The sequence below is a fragment of the Procambarus clarkii genome, chromosome 51, assembly GCF_040958095.1.
Source record: "Procambarus clarkii isolate CNS0578487 chromosome 51, FALCON_Pclarkii_2.0, whole genome shotgun sequence".
Lineage (NCBI taxonomy): Eukaryota > Metazoa > Arthropoda > Malacostraca > Decapoda > Cambaridae > Procambarus > Procambarus clarkii.
This window is the reverse complement of record NC_091200.1, coordinates 13,520,362-13,537,674: the sequence shown is the minus strand read 5'-3', so window position 1 is coordinate 13,537,674 and position 17,313 is coordinate 13,520,362. Positions and strand designations below refer to the sequence as shown.

The window sequence follows — 17,313 nt, the reverse complement described above, 5'->3', positions numbered from 1 at the left end:
TGACTTTGGCGTTTTACTCACACATCGGGGTTTGTTTGTTGTGACTTTCTGCAAAGTGACCTCTTGTGGTGCGGCCCCCACTGGTGTTGGTGCAGTTGCATGAAATTTACAGGTGTTGCAAGGATGCAAACAATAACCAAACAAAGTTTTGGCTAGTTGGCCGGCGTCGGGGGCGGATGTGCGTGGCGCCCTACTCCAGTGTTGACCTAGCAGTCGGTGTGTCAAGACCAGGGGCACGGCCGTCTGTTGGCACAATGGGGCAGCCTCTGCCCCCTGTCCGCCGCTCGGAGACTATTAGCTTAGCGTTCTCTGGACGGGCATCATACCGGTCAGTGGAGGTGGTGATGCTAGATATGCTGGCAGTTGAGGTGGCGGGCGTCTGTGGTGTGCAGCTCTCAACGATGGTCGGTCGTTCCTGCTCCCTGATGACAGGGGCACTGTCACTGTGTCCAACCGCTGCTGTAATCTTACGTATGAGGAGCTTCATGGGGTCTTGTTTGAGTTCCCAAACAGTTTGCTGCGCCATTACTTTAGAAAATATGGTGCAGTGCCTTCCCTCCGGATGAACGTTGTCTCTTCCGGAAGATGGCGGGGGATCTCGAATAGGACCCGGACCATTGCTTTGCATCTCCAGTCCCTTATACCATCTTCAGTCATGTTACTTGGCTTCACCTTATGCACCTTCTATGCTGGGCAACCCAGGACATGTTTCCGGTGTGGCTTTGCGGGGCACCAGGTGGCAGTCTGCCATGTGTGGTGGCGGCTCCTGTCAATTTGTTCAGGGAGGACTTTTCCCCGTTGGTGGCCCTGGACCTGTCACCTTGTGATGGTGTGGTAGAGGAGGCTTCCCTGCCGTCTGGTGCCCCTGTGGTGTTGCCGGGTTCTTTGGCCTGCATGGACGACGGTGGGGTTGGTGGTTTAGGTGTAGAGGTGGTGGTGCGTGAGACCCCGCCCCTGCCGGTTCTGCCTGTCCCATCTCCGATTCCGGTGTTGCCTGTGGGGGTGTGGGCTTGTGCCCCCAGTCGTCGAAGCTGCTGTGATTCGGGATCGTGCCTTGTGTGGTGTGGTGTGGTGTGGTGTGGCTGCCTGGGGGGCTCTCCTGGGGTGCCTCCTGAGAGATACGATAGTTCTGACGATCAACGGCCTGTAGCCAAACTTTCCAGGTGGGTTCAGAGTGTGTCGCCCCGTCATGCATGAACTAACGAGCATGAATTTGAGGGCTCTGTGAGCTCTTCCTCTGTGGAGTGCAGGGGGACTAGTGTGATACTGGTGGGGTGGCGTGGCAGGGTGGTGGCTGTTTACCCTTTTGTTCAGGGAGGCGGTGGCTGGCTGTTGACCCTGTTGGACTAGTGGTGGCTGGTGCAGAGACTTTGGTTCCTGCTTTGGCTGCCTCGCCCGCGTCCGTGTTTCAGTTCCCCGGCGTGGGGGGTGGTCCTCCCTGACGAGGACGTTGGTGGGGCTCATGATTTGATCGTGGTCCTGAAGAAGGATGCTTCCATATGGGCTTTGTGCCCCTGTCCCCTGTACTGCCGTCGGTTGTGCTGCCGCCTTATGTGCTGCCTCCCCCCTGAGGTGTTGGCCCCAGTGTGGAGTCACCCCCTGTGCCTCCTTCTGTGCTGGTATTCCCTATGGTGCCCCCTTCCAGGGGGAGAGGTCGCCGTGTCGGGGGGCACCGTATCGGTTGCTACAGTGGGGTCGGGCCCTGTGCTGCGGATCAGTGTGCAGCAGGTCTGCGATGACTTACCAGCTGTGTGGGTGCCTAGTGTGAGGGCTTTCTTCCCTGAGATTCCCATTTACATGCAGTGCCCTAAGGTGCCACCGGGCGGTTGCCTTACCCAGTTTGACTAGGCGCTTTGGGAGGTATATTGTATCCAGTATCCCCAAGATAAGTTTCCTGGAAAATATGTGTAGGCTTTGACGTGGTGTGCGGTTTTTCTTTGCCCCGTTTTGTATATATTGGGGCGTGTGTCTTTTCCTGTGTGTATGTGTGTGTGCTTCTTTCAAGGGGCTTTGTTTTATTATTCCCGGTTCCTGCGTGTTCCGGTGGTTTGTTTCTGTGTGTGGGTGTGCCTCCTTCGTGGGGCTGTGTTTTTGTTACTCCCGGTCCCTGCGTGTGTGTTGGGTTCTGTGTTTTACCTGTGGCCCTTCTGGCTCTTATTATTTTCAATTTCTTCTGTTGCTATGTGTTTTTCTTTGTGTGCACTTCTTTGTTGCTCATGTGTCTTTTCCCCGTGTATGTTTCCTGTGTACTCACCTATTTGTACTCACCTATTAGTGCTTGCGGGGGTTGAGCTCGGGCTCTTTGGTCCCGCCTCTCAACAGTCAATCAACTGGTGTACAGGTTCCTGAGCCTACTGGGCTCTATCATATCTACATTTGAAACTGTGTATGGAGTTAACCTGCACCACATTGCTGCCTAATGCATTCAACCACTTAACTACTCTGACACTGAAAAAGTTCTTTCTAACGTCCCTGAGGCTCATTTGGGTACTTTGTTTCCACTTGTGTCCCCTTGTTCGTGTACCACCCGTGTTAAACAGTTTATCCTTATCTACCCTGTCCATTCCACTGAGAATTTTGTAGGTAGTGATCATATCTCCCTTTACTCTTTTGTTTTCTAGAGTCGTGAGATGAATTTTCCCGCAGCCTTTCCTTTTAACTCATGCCTCTTAGTTCTGGGACTAGCCTAGTGGCATACCTCTGAAGTTTTTTAAGCTTCGTCTTGTGCTTAACAAGGTACGGGCTCCATGCTGGGGCCGCATACTCCAGGATTAATCTTACATATCCAATATGTTTATTTGTGATGTGTGTCTATGTATGTATTAACACGTTGTACTGAATGGGGTGAGAATAGCTTGAGCTACCTCATCCCTTTGTGTGTATTTTACCTCAATAAACTTATTTCAATATCAATTTCAATTTCAATCTTACATATGATGCCATGCGCATCATCCTGGGTTGTCCTAGAACTGTCAGAATTGTTAACATGAGAAAGGAACTAAACTTACCTTCCATTTACGAAAAAATAGTTCTACTTAGTACTATGTTTTGCGCCAAAACCTTGAAAAATAATGGTCCCCCCAACTCTATTCAAATTAAATTGAGATCCATTCTAAACAATTCTGACTGTTCCCTCAATCCGCCGCAAAAAGCTTCCTACAGTGTGTGGCTCAGTTGTTGTGCCTATAATCTTCAGAAACTGAATGTGTCTCTTAACCCTGATAAAACTGTTCACTATATATTCCCCCTTGGAAAGATGTGGAGGTCTCTCTGCATTAAATCCCCATCAGTGTAAAACAAATGTATAACACTGACATTTTGAGATGTATAACATTAGAAGCTATTGACAGTCATCTTCAAATTCTCAAACCGACTGAATCCTATGCCTTTACTGATGGCTCAGTGCAGTTAGGCACTGGTAGAACAGGTTGTGCATGTGCAGTATATAAAGGGAATGACATGATCATATTCTAATACACAGAGATTGAACAACTGGGCAAGCACGACACAGACTGAGATATTGGGTATTTATCTAGCCACTGAATACCTTAAGCTCAATGGTGGTGGAGTGATATTCTGTGACTCTAAAAGTGCTCTGCAGTCCTTAAATAACCCATCACAATGTATGTCGGAAGTAGCTTGTAATATTAAATGGAATGTAATTTTTGCCAATGATAATAACTCTTGTATAAAATTTGTGTGGATCCCATCCCATGTTGGAGTTGGAAAACATGACTTTGTAGATCGATTGGCCAATGAGGCTTGCAGGAAAGAAAACATTGATTATGACTTTGGACTATCTAATGCAGTTATTAGAAACATACAAATTAAAGAAATTAATTCAGATTTAGAAGAACTAAGAAATGCCTAGAGACCTGAAAGCTGCAGTATTAAAAGTTATGACAAGTTTTGTAATAATAGGTATTTGTATGGTCAGCACAGTAACCGAACCAGGCAATGTGATGTAGTCATTGCGCGAATTCGCCTTGGCTATAGACACATCTGGCAGGTTGGTGAGGCTGAGCCACTACCAGAATACTCAGATTGTAAAATCTGTGAAAAACCTTTAATGCATTCACTAGAACACTATATTGATGAATGTGAAACCGTAAAGGACTTTAGACCTCCTGGCCTCTTGTACCACCAACTGTGTAACTATTTTATTGACTCAGGTGTTCTGGACGACATCCTAACAATTTACCCAAAATTTGCTTGTCCATTTTAAAGAATGAAGAACAATTTTTATTTATATTACTTCTAAGCTGCATCACTTATGAACCCATCCCTGCCCTTGTGTGGCAGTGCACAATAGAAAGTTGTTTTCACATATCCATACATTAAAACATTGATTGTAACCATGATATATATGTGCTTCAGCCTACAGTTTAGACCTATTGTCTTATGTATGACCCTCTGTCCTGCGTGACAGTGAATACCAGCATTATCCTCACTTTAATAAGACTATCAAAATCCTCAGATTAGGCAAAATTGTAATTAATTTTGTCAATAAAGATGTTAACAATACATAATTACATATGTGGTATACATATGTAAGGGATATAGGAATCATATCTCTGAATGATTCCTTACACAGGTTCCTGAAGGCTGTTCTGATGTTATCCAGCCTCGCATATGCTGCAGATGTAATTCTTTTTATGTGGGCTTCAGGAGACAGGTTTGGTGTGATATCAACTCCTAGATAGATATCTCTGTTTCATGAAGTACTTCATCTCCTATTCTTTATCCCGTGTCTGGCCTCCTGTTTCCACTGCCTAGTTTCATTACTTTGCATTTACTCGGGTTGAACTTTAGCAGCCATTTGTTGGACCATTCATTCAATCTGTCTAGGTCATCTTGTAGCCTCCTACTATTATCCTCTGTTTTAATCCTCCTCATAATTTTTGCATCATCAGCAAACAGTGAGAGGAACGATTCTATACCCTCTGGGAGATCGTTTACATATATCAGATTGTGTATAGGTACAAGGACTGACCCCTGCGGGACTCCACTGGTGACGTCCCGCCAGTCTGAGACTCGCCCCTCACAGTGACTCGCTGTCTTCTGTTGCTTAGGTATTCCCTTATCCAATGGAGTACCTTCCCTTTCACTCCTGCCTGCATCTCCAGCTTTTTCACTAGCCTCTTGTGTGGTATTGTGTCAAAGGCTTTCTGGGAATCCAAAATATGCAGTCTGCCCACCCCTCTCTTTCTTGCCTGATTTTTGTTGCCTGGTCGTAGAATTCAATTAATCCTGTGAGGCAGGACTTGCCATCCCTGAACCTATGTTGATGCTGTGTTACAAAGTTCTTTCACTCCGGATGTTCCACTAGCTTTTTTTTTTTTGCACAATCTTCTCCATCAGCATGCATGGTATGCAAGTTAGGGACACTGGCCCTAACTTGCCTCAGTGCCGCCTGTCTATCCCCCTTCTTGTATATCTGGACTAAATTAGCCACTTTCCAAATTCTTGACCGTTCCCCTGTTGCCAGTGATTCATTATACACTATGGAGAGTGGCAGGTACAGAGCTTCTGCTCCTTCCGTAAGTATCCAAGGGGAGTTTCCATCTGGGCCTATGGCCTTTGTCACATCCAACTCTTAGTAAAAGCTTCCTTACTTCCCCGCTGGTAATCTCAAACTCTTCTAGTGGATCATGGTTTATTACTCCCTCTCTTATCTCTGGAGCTTCTCCTTGCTCTAAAGTGAAGACCTCCTGGAATTTCTTATTCAGTTCCTCTCACACTTCCTTGTCGTTTGTAGTGAATCCGTCTGCCCCCTATCCTTCATTTCATTACCTGATCCTTTACTGTTGTTTTTCTCCTGATGTGGCTGTGCTGCAATTTAGGTTGAGTCTTTGCCTGTCAATTTTCAATGCGATGTCATTTTCGTATTGCCCTTCTGCCTCTCTTCTCAACCCGACATATTCATTCCTGGCACTCTGGTATCTTTCTCTGCTCTCAAGTGCTCTGTTATTTCTATGGTTTCTCCATGCCGATACAGACCGATAGCGCTAACATCGCACATCATAAAAAATTTTGAGAGAGTGCTAAGAAGTAAAATCACAAAATACATGGAATCACAGCAACTCCATAACCCAGGACAACATGGTTTCAGAACAGGGCGCTCTTGCCTGTCGCAGTTGCTGGACCACTATGATATGGCATTAGATGCTATGGAAGACAAACATAACGCGGATGTAATTTACACAGATTTCGCAAAAGCTTTTGATAAATGTGACCATGGTGTTATTGCACATAAAATGCGTTCAAAAGGAATTACCGGAAAAATAGGCAGATGGATCTACAATTTCCTGACCAACAGAACCCAATGTGTAATAGTCAAGAAAATAAAATCCAGCCCATCAACCGTGAAGAGCTCAGTCCCCCAGGGTACTGTGCTTGCTCCAGTACTTTTTCTCATCCTCATTTCGGACATAGACAAGAACACAACCTATAGCACTGTATCATCCTTTGCAGATGACACTAGGATCTTCATGAGAGTAGGCAACATAGAGGACACGGCGAACCTCCAGTCAGATGTAGATCAGGTCTTTCTATGGGCTACAGAAAATAATATGGTGTTTAACGAAGATAAGTTCCAGCTCATGCGCTATGGAAAAAAATGAAAATATAAAAACGGAAACCACGTACAAAACTCAGGCAAATCATAACATAGAACGAAAAGGCAATGTAAAGGATCTGGGTGTACTCATGTCGGAAGACCTTACCTTTAAAGAACACAATAAAGTAGCCGTCCCAACTGCAAGAAAAATGACAGGTTGGATAACAAGAACTTTTCACACTAGAGATGCTATACCGATGATGATACTTTTCAAAACGCTTGTGCTCTCTAGAGTGGAGTACTGCTGCACAATGACAGCACCTTTCAAAGCTGGAGAAATTACTGACCTGGAGAGCGTGCAGAGATCCTTTACTGCTAGAATCCACTCAGTAAAACATCTAAACTATTGGGACCGACTAAAGAGCCTAAAACTGTACTCCCTTGAGCGCAGGCGGGAGAGGTACATAATAATTTACACGTGGAAAATATTAGAGGGGCTGGTCCCAAACCTGCACACAGAAATAACATCACATGAGACCAGAAGACATGGCAGGATGTGCAGAATACCCCCGTTGAAAAACAGAGGTGCAACTGGTACTCTGAGAGAGAACTCTATCAACATCAGAGGTTCGAGACTGTTCAACACGCTTCCACTACACATAAGGGGCATAACTGGCCGACCCCTCACAGTGTTCAAGAGAGAACTGGATAAGCACCTCCAAAGGATACCTGATCAACCAGGCTGTGACTCGTACGTCAGGCTGCAAGCAGCCGCGTCCAACAGCCTGGTTGATCAGTCCAGCAACCAGGAGGCCTGGTCGACGACCGGGCCGCGGGGACGCTAAGCCCCGGAAGCACCTCAAGGTAACCTCAAGGTATGCCCTTTTACTTTGCTGCTTAGCTAGCCTACATCTCTGATTAAATCATGGGTTTCTCATCTTCATTTCATTGTTTTCCTTTTTGACCGGGACAAACTTGTTTGCTGCCTCCTTACACTTCTGCGTGATGCAGTCCATCATGTCTTGGGCTGTCTTACCCCTGAGCTCTGTTTCCCATGTTATATCTGTTAGAAATTTTCTTATCTCCTCGTAGTTTCCCTTTCGGAATGCCAGCCTTTTGTTTTCAGTACCCCTCCCCGAGTTCAATAACCCTTCTTCAACCAGGTACTCGAGCGCCAGTACATTGTGGTCACTCATTCCTACTGGGGCCTCAAAACCGATTTCTCTTATGTCGGAGTCATTCAGAGTGAAGACTAGGTTAAGTCTCGCTTGTTCATCGTTTCCTCTAATCCTTGTGGGTTCCCTGACATGCTGGCTTAAAAAGTTTCTAGTCACCACCTCCAACAGTTTGGCTCTCCACGTATCCTCGCCTCCATGCGGTTCCTTGTTCTCCCAGTCTATCCTTCCGTGATTGAAGTCCCCCATGATTAGCAGATGGGATCTATTTCTACAGGCAGCAGAGGCTGCCCTCTAAATTATAGTGTTAACTGCCATATTGTTGTTGTCATACTCTTGACTGGGTCTTCGTCATTTGATGAAGGGTTATATATCACTGCTACTACTATACACACAGAAATCACAATTGCGTGATGCATCAAATGATGCATCAATGCGAATCCTCGTCACGCTCTTGTGGATTTGTTCATTTGATGCATCAATGTGAATCCTCGTCACGCTCTTGTGGATTTGTTCATTCGATGCATCACACAATTGTGATTTGTGTGTGTAATGAAATAAGGGCGAAGAGGGAGAACGGCCTATTGACATAGCTCGAGTGCATGGTGGGAGTTGTGTAAAACCCTGGTTTGTGCCTCGGAGAGGCTGCACGATCCAGTAAGTTCAGTAGAACTTCGGTTTCAACTCCTTTTGACCATGTCGTAGCTCAGTCGATTAAGGCAGCGTCTGGGATGCTCTTGGACGCAGGTTCGAATCCTCGTCACGGCCCTTGTGGATTTGCTACTACTATTCATGGTCCTCCCATTGTCATGGTGCCTGTTATGTAGTCTCTGAATCCCTCACAGCCCAGGATGACCATCTCCTTGAAACTCCATTCCTTTCTCATTAGTAGGGCCACTCCGCCTCCTCCACTACCTTCCCTCTCTTTTCTTATTACTGTGTACTGGAAACACAGCATTTGTTATGATTCCTGTGAGTTTTGTTTCAGTGAGTCCGATTACATATGGATTCACTTTTTTGTGCTCTTTCCCTTAGTTCACTTGCCTTGCTTGTAATCCCATTTATGTTCGAGTACATTACCCTGAAACTGACTCTCCTCTGCCCTTCCTCTGGGGGGAGCTATGGGAACTGGGGTGGGAGGAGGTGATACAGGGAGAATGGTGGAGGAGGAAGGGCTTGAGGGGTGGGGGTGGGGGAGAGGGGGTGGGGAGGGAAGGGGGTTGAGAGGGAGAGGGTTAGGGGGAAGAGTGAGAGGGGGAGGGTTGGGGGGTGGGTTAGATGGGGAGGGTTGGGGGCGTGGGATATGGGGAGGCTTGGGGGGATGGGGGAGAAGGGAGGGGGCTTGGGGGCAGAAGAGCGGGGGGAGGGATTGGGGGGCGTGGGGGGAAAGGGAGGGCTTGGGGGGCATGGGGGAAAAGGAAGGGCTGAGGGGACTGAGGAAGAGGGGAGGGATTAGGGGAGTGGTGGAGAAGGGAAGGTTTAGGGGGGTGGGGGAGAGTGGGGGGCTTCTGGGGGGGGGGAGACAGGAGGGCATGTGGGAGAAGGGAGGGCTTGGGGGGTGGGAGAGAAGGGAGGTCCTGGGGAGAGGGGTGAGTGGGGAAGTGGGGTGAGTGTTGGGAGGGTGCCCTAGGTGGGCACTTAGTGGGGGCTGTCAGGGGATGGGGCAGGTTGGGTTATCTTCTTGAGGTTATCTTGAGATGATTTCGGGGCTTTTTTAGTTTCCCCCGGCTCGGTCTTCGACCAGGCCTCCACCCCCAGGAAGCAGCCCGTGACAGCTGACTAACACCCAGGTACCTATTTACTGCTAGGTAACAGGGGCATAAGGTGAAAGAAACTCTGCCCATTGTTTCTCGTCGGCGCCCGGGATCGAACCCGGGACCACAGGATCACAAGTCCAGTGTGCTGTCCGCTCGGCCGACCGACTCCCTACTGGGTGTCTACTGGGAAGAATGTGGGGGTGGTGCTCCACTCCCTGTGGCAGTTGAACTGTTTGTGGAGGGTTCCCCCACTCCCCTCTGGGATTGTAGGGTTCGGGATTGTGGTTCTCTGATTCCTTTGTCTCTCCTTGCTTTCTCTCCTCGTGTCTGCTGCCCTCACTCTCTCGTCCCTTGTCATATCCCTCTGCAGGAATACTTTTTTTTAACTTCTGTACATTTGCTGGACTGCTCTTCCTTGCCAACAGTTCCTCTTTCGTGTTCTCGCTCATGAATACCACCTTTATCAATTATTATTGATAAATTATTGATAAAGAGGTGGTATTATCATGAATACCACCTCTGTCGTTGTTGTACTTTTTAAGCCTGAAAACCTTTTCAATATTTTAGTCAGCCCTCTCTATCTGAACCTCTTTAAGGATCTCGGTAATGATGTTTTTGTCCTTGTCTCTCCGCTCCTTTGGGGTGGTCCCTGTTTGCTCCTTAATGCCTGCTACTACTACTGCTCTGTTTTTCTCTATCAGCCAGCTAGCTGCTTCCTGAGAAGAAGCCACTTCCATAGCAACTTCCCTTACTGCATACCTAGCTTCAAGGTTCTTTTTAAACAATTCTGCAAATGAGGGTTATATTGTAAGATTCCCCTCAACAAGAACATTACCATCTCCCTGCGAGATGGTTTGCATCTGGTGCTGGGTAGGGTTTTCTTTCAGGCTTTTTATTTCATCCTTTGCTGCCTTCAGCTCATCCTGCAGATTGAATACTGTCTCCTTCATAACCCTCAGTCCCTCACTGAATTCACTCCACATGTGTTCGATTGTATCCCTAAACCAAGTTTCCTGTCCCTCCCCTTCCTCTGAGCTTGTTCCTGCCGTGGTTGTCCTCCTGCGTTTGTCACCCCGAGTTTGTCTCCCTGCCATGTTTTCCCTGAGAAAGAGACAGAGAGAGAAAGGGAAAGAGAGAGAGAGAGAGAGAGAGAGAGAGAGAGAGAGAGAGAGAGAGAGAGAGAGAGAGAGAGAGAGAGAGAGGGAGGGAGGGAGGGAGGGAGGGAGGGAGGGAGGGAGAGCAGGTAGTGGGGGGAGAGAGAGGAGAGAGGGAGGCAGGGAGGGAGAGAGAGAGAAATGGGGCAGAGAGAAAGAGAGAGAAAGGGGAGAGAGAGAGAGAGAGAGAGAGAGAGAGAGAGAGAGAGAGAGAGAGAGAGAGAGAGAGAGAGAGAGAGAGAGAGAGAGAGAGAAAGAGAGAGAGAGAGAGGGCTGTGTGTGTGTGTGTATGGGGGGGAGGTGGGAGAGGGGGAGAGAGGGAGGGGATGGTGAGGGTGTGTGGGGCGGATTAGAGTGGGAGGGTGTGGGCCTTATGGTTGGGAGGCTGTGTGTGTATTGTTGGTGCTATGGTGAGAGGGGGTGGGGGTGAGAAGGGGGGGGAGTTGTCCAGTGTAGGGAGTAGTGTTTTTTCCCATTTGGGTGCCACATAACTAGTCCCCATGTGAGCCGTATATTGTCCCTTGAGGTTCGTTTCCATTTGTTAACTTATATCCAAGACTAACTATTATATTGCAATAACACTGTACACCGTATGATTGAGTGACTTATTGAGAGGCCTTATCTTACTACCAATTTAAAAAATCCCACAGCACAAACAGGTGTTAGAAACACTGTTGAAATTGAAATTGAAATTGAAATAAGTTTATTGAGGTAAAATACACACAAAGGGATGAGGTAGCTCAAGCTATTCTCACCCCATTCAGTACAACGTGTTAATATATACATATACACACATCACAAATAAACACATTACCAAACATTCTGAGAGGTAAACATATACATTTCCTCCCTCACAAGTAGTATGGTATCAGACGTACACACAAATACTTTTATGACCTAGGTATACTGTATAGACAATTTGCAAGACACCTGCAGATAATTCAACAAAATATTACAATCTTGGTGCAAAATTCTTATATCTCTCAAGAATATCATCAACCTTTCCGTTGTGACACATCCAGGCTATTTGTTCAGGAACAGTCCTTATCTCAGTGTTTCTATATACATTAATCAACGGACAATCAAGAATATAATGGGCAAGGGTGTGAGACCTTAACATACCACATAGTTTACACTTCGTGTCATTACCATGAACATCTATCCCATATTCCCAGTAATATTTGTACCCAAGCCTGAGCCGCATGTACACAGAGTCACTCCAAGCATTTCTCCTTTTACCATAAGTGAAATGGGTGTTTTGACTACTGTTGACAGTCTTGTTTACTCCTCGTAGGCCTGCGGGTGTCCACGCCGCTGCCGGGTGAAGATCACTCCAACTTGTTGCTACCTATCACCAGTAATCAGCTTCTTGCTCCCCTTAGCACCGGTATAGCTCTAATGCTACACGTTTACAATCACTTCTTCACTATTATATGAACTATTTGTTATGATCTTCACTATCACATCTAGTTGTGTACACTATGGCCAAGCAGTGGCGGCCACGTGCCCGTCCTGGCACCGACGTCGTACCCCTGATCTTGACCAATTTGCACTATCGGACACAATCCAAGAAATTGCTATTTTCTAATCGGTGTGTTCCACTTCGTATCATCACCAAGCAACGAATCATCCGTGCATCCCTCAGATGTCCCGAAATATGAATTCCCAACTGAGAGCGGCGCAACGTGTCCAGCGGGTCACTCCGTCAAGGATGGTGTGACCCATGACCACTCAAATGTGTGTGTTTCCTGTTTTGTGTTTCTGTGTTAGTTCTGTGTTTTTGTTCATGTTATATGACCATGTTATGTTCTCCTGTTTGTGTTCTTAGTTGTTGTTTGTGTTTTTTCAGTTTTTATTATTTTTTTCATGATTCTGTATGTTTTGCACTGTACTGATATTTCGTATTGTATTTATTTGAAGTTCCTGAACAAAAATAAAAAAAAAAAAAAAGTAACCGTCACAGAGGCTCTTTGAGCTACATGTGGTCCTCTTCACCTATTTTGAGGTTATCGTAAGATGATTTCGAGGCTTAGCGTCCCCGCGGCCCGGTCCTTGACCAGGCCTCCTTTTTATTACACACACCCCAGGAAGCAGCCCGTAGCAGCTGTCTAACTCCCAGGTACCTATTTACTGCTAGGTAACCGGGGCATCAGGGTGAAAGAAACATTTTGCCCATTTGTCTCTGCCTCCACCGGGGATCAAACCCGGAACCTCAGGGTTACGGATCCGAAGTGCTGTCCACCCAGCTGTGAGGCGCCCCTTCTTCGACCTGCTCGAAGTTTTTTCAGCCTATTTCAGTGGGTCCTTTGAGCTGCTTGATACTTCTTGAGCTGCTTGGGCAAGCCGTCCTCGACTAAAGTCCATTACATCCAGCGGTCGACCCCACGGACGCATTCATAAATTTGTACATGCTGTTCATTCAAAACAGTAATTTTCTCTAATATAAATTAATATTATAATATATTAGCATATTGTGCATATATAGGCATATGTTAGGTTAGGTGTTTAGGTTCTGTTGGCGATTATTTGTATTTGTAGTACGCTGGTGAAGCATTTACAGCGTTGTTGTTCGAACAAAATTCGTCAGTGAAGCACTTGTTCCGGAAGTGTTCGAAGGAAATCAGTTGTGAGTCGTGTGTAAACCGTTTTTCATTCATAAACAGGGGGTTTGGCGGGTACATGGAATCACTTTTGGGTCTTTGTTTGGAGGACGGGCTGACTGATTACATTCGAACAATTCTCGAACAGTAGTTTGCTCACATTCTCTGTTCGCATTGCATCTCTAATTAATGCTTCATACTTATATTTAAAATACAAATAACCACAGTCCATCTTCATTAACAAAAGCCAAATAATCGTTAATCCAGCCCGCTCCCCAAACCCGTTTATGAAAGCAAAACGGTTTACACACGATTCACACCTGCTGATGTTTGAGCGTTTCTCGAACAATCCTTCTCTGACGACCTCTGTTCGAATCGCAACCGAGCAAATGGTTCACCCTCGTACTTCGAATACAAAATAATCTCCAGCAGAACCTAAACATCTAACTTATGCCTAACTATACATTGAAATTTAATGTATAATAATATTAATTTATATATATGACAAAAAAATTATTTTTTTCTCACAATGTTGTGAAGGGAGCCACATTCAAAATACTCGCAGGCAGGAGTGTTTTATCTCACGGGCAGTTCTGGTTCTGATTGGTGCTAATATTACCTGTACCTCGGGACCTCGCCAATCTTGGGCTATACTCATCTACCTCTGAAGCCTAGGATATCTTCTAACTTCACTTCAGATGGCTACAAACTCAAGGTGAGCCTCTGTTAATTATTACACTTTTATGCTCACATGTGGTGGAGCTGCCATAACTAGTATAGTAGCACCACAATAATATGTCAATATTGATGAATGCGTCATGGTGGAAAGGAGGAAAAGGGACGGCCGCAGCTTTAACGAGCCCGGCTTGAGGACATGCTGAATAATTGCCAACGGAATCTAAACACCTAGCCTAACCTATGTCTAATTATAAACAAAATTCTAATATTAATTAATGTCTGAGAAAAAAATTAAATATAAGGTACGTTAAAATTCATTAATGCACGTTTTGGGTTGGCCACTGCTTTGACGAGCCTAGCCGAAGAACAAGCTGTTCCTTGAGCAGTTATTGGCCCTAAGCAATGGCTGAATCTGTCACCGTCAGTTTGACTAATGATGACAATGTGTTGCCCTGTAACCTGACTTCCATGTGCGGCTTCCCGCAGGTAATTTTGACGCAAATAGTATCAATGGTTTGTTAAGAAGATAACACAATACGCAGTACTTAATTCAAGAGATAATTAATATACTAACATTATGTTAAGCATTACGAACGTTTGACTTGGACAAAGTCTAGAGACTTGATGAAGCTTGTCTTACTCTTCTTCATAACCTTAGAAATGGTCAAATATAAAATAGAGTGAACCCAACCTTGAAGATCAAGTTAATACCTTTAGTATATGAAAATGAGCCCCACAATGCTCAATAAGGTAACACCTTCACAGTGACCGGGTCTTGTGTAAGGCAGTAAACATTAAAGTCCTCCACAAAGTCTATGTTTGGGCAGCAACTACTGTTGAAGTCTAACTATTCAGACTCTTAAACTTAAATCTTGCTTAAAAATCGGAATTCCAAGTAATGGCTTAATTTTGGACTAGGACAAACATTTTTTGTGGAGATGCTTCACTGTCTGCTGTAATTGATCGCTAAATAGTGTTTTTGATGCAGTAATAATAACGTCACCGACTCAATGTTTAAAAATATTCATATAACATTTGGGGTTGGTTTGTAATCTCGACTCCCAGTACTCAGAGAGGAAAGGTCCTAATGCTCAACATGACCTCAGCCTATCCCTAGAGGACGGAATATTTTGAGTCGCCAATAAGTCACAACAGTGTGGCTGAAAATTAGACATGCTTCCAAAGCTGCTAGTGTGCATATTTCACTTCTTGTTCTTGTCATTTCAAATATTCTGGTGAAAGTGGTCGTACACTAAGTGACAGACTAGTAGAACACAAAAGAAGTGTTAAGTGTGCAGACACAAACAATGCTTTCTTCTGTCATGTTAGGGATTCTAATCATCCTATTGATTGGTCCTCTTCTTTCCTGCCTCTATTCTTCACGGACGCCGTCTTCTCGAATTGGCTCTGATACCCAACATAAACCTTAGTCCTGGCTTTGTTGCTGCTGACTCTTATCTATCTCATTACATAGTTAAATTCTCTAAACTTTTTCACAAACGTGGTCTGACTTAGCGTTAGCTCCTTTTGCTTTTCTCTCCTTTCTTTCTCTAATGTTGCTACCTCTTTTTACCTCTATTATATCTCGTTCTCTTCGTTCAACCTTATTCCAATACTTCAACCTTATTCCCATACTTCATCCTTATTATTCCTCATAATTCATCCTTATTACCATACTTCATCCTTATTCCCATACTTCATCCTCGTAAATTAACTTTACAATTCTTTTTTCTTACGTTTCACGACTTGATAATGGTCCAGGAAGGACTGAAACCTTGTTATTTCCTTTATTTTCATATTTGTTTGTTGGGAATGCAACATTCTTAGTCTATCTCTTATTTTTTGACCACAAGAGGGGCTAAATATCGTGTGTACATCTGGCTTTCAACTAACCTACACGAAAATGTAACATCTGGCAACTGGAAACACTCAAACGCTGGCAAGTGGCTATATTTGCCAATGTTTGTGGAGAGAAAGCTTGGTCTATATCCTCACTGTTCAGTTCTCACCCTGATTTATAATGTCATTTTCACAGCTACAAAACAATTAAAATGGCAATAAATAAACAAGACTTTACCTTCATCTTGTTATAAAAAAGGAGCTTTACCGTCATTTCAGCAAGTGGCAGACTCTGGCTGTTGCCTCCGAACAAAATTGGAGAATCCAGCAGCAGCGAGGGTCGAGTCAGGAGACCCATCGCCAGCAGACACCACCAGACCAAGATCTTCATGTCGCCTGGTCGTCGCCAACCACACAACTGGCGCCACCCTCGCTCCACCGGGATATATATTGGGTCAGCCGTCTGCGGCACACCTCAGTGTCCCCTACACCAAGCCTTCCCTCACTCAGTCCTGTGGCGCCAGACATTGTTTTCCTTCCTCAAAGTCGATGTAATTCTTTGGCACGGATCTGTATATATATATAAACCCTCAACTTCAAAACTCAAAACTAATCTAAAAGCATTATACCAATGTTTAACCTTATCAAACACCAATTTAGTATTTATTTATTTATTTATTTATTTGCTTAATTGCGTTATTAAAATACGATTTACATCAGCAAGAGACAGTTCTTTTTTTATTCTCAAGGCGTTACATTTCACATTTTAATTTGATAAATTAGGCTTATTGCTTGAGACTTAAATTGCTATCAGTTGCAATTAAATATTATATGTTGTATATATTATTTTAATATTTACATAAAATAGTTTTCATCGCTGAAAAAACTTAAATAGTCATCATTCTCAAAGTGTCAAAACTTTAATATCTTATATCCTAATCATTATATTTTCAAACACATACTAAATCCCCCAATGACCCAATTTAATAAAATATTTATTACTAGAATAAACAATATATATTACTATAGATAAACACCACCACACTATCAGGTGATGGTAGGTACACCATCACCTCTCACCCGGACACTATGGTAGGTACACCATCACCTCTCACCCGGACACTATGGTAGGTACACCATCACCTCTCACCCGGACACTATGGTAGGTACACCATCACCTCTCACCCGGACACTATGGTAGTACACCATCACCTCTCACCCGGACACTATGGTAGGTACACCATCACCTCTCACCCGGACACTATGGTAGGTACACCATCACCTCTCACCCGGACACTATGGTAGGTACACCATCACCTCTCACCCGGACACTATGGTAGGTACACCATCACCTCTCACCCGGACACTATGGTAGGTACACCATCACCTCTCACCTGGACACTATGGTAGTACACCATCACCTCTCACCCGGACACTATGGTAGGTACACCATCACCTCTCACCCGGACACTATGGTAGGTACACCATCACCTCTCACCCGGACACTATGGTAGGTACACCATCACCTCTCACCCGGACACTATGGTAGGT

At 45.0% G+C, this 17,313-nt stretch overlaps 1 protein-coding gene across 1 annotated transcript in view; it reads right to left on the bottom strand.

The window, feature by feature from the left end:
- Nucleotides 1-16,207, bottom strand: part of LOC123774647 (protein SpAN) — a 111,805-nt gene extending 95,598 nt beyond the window's left edge. Inside the window, exon 1 of the mRNA XM_069304034.1 lies at nt 16,031-16,207. Coding sequence (XP_069160135.1) covers nt 16,031-16,153 — 123 coding nt within the window. The 5' untranslated portion in view covers nt 16,154-16,207. The remainder of the gene's footprint in view (nt 1-16,030) is intronic.
- Nucleotides 16,208-17,313: the final 1,106 nt, after the last annotated feature.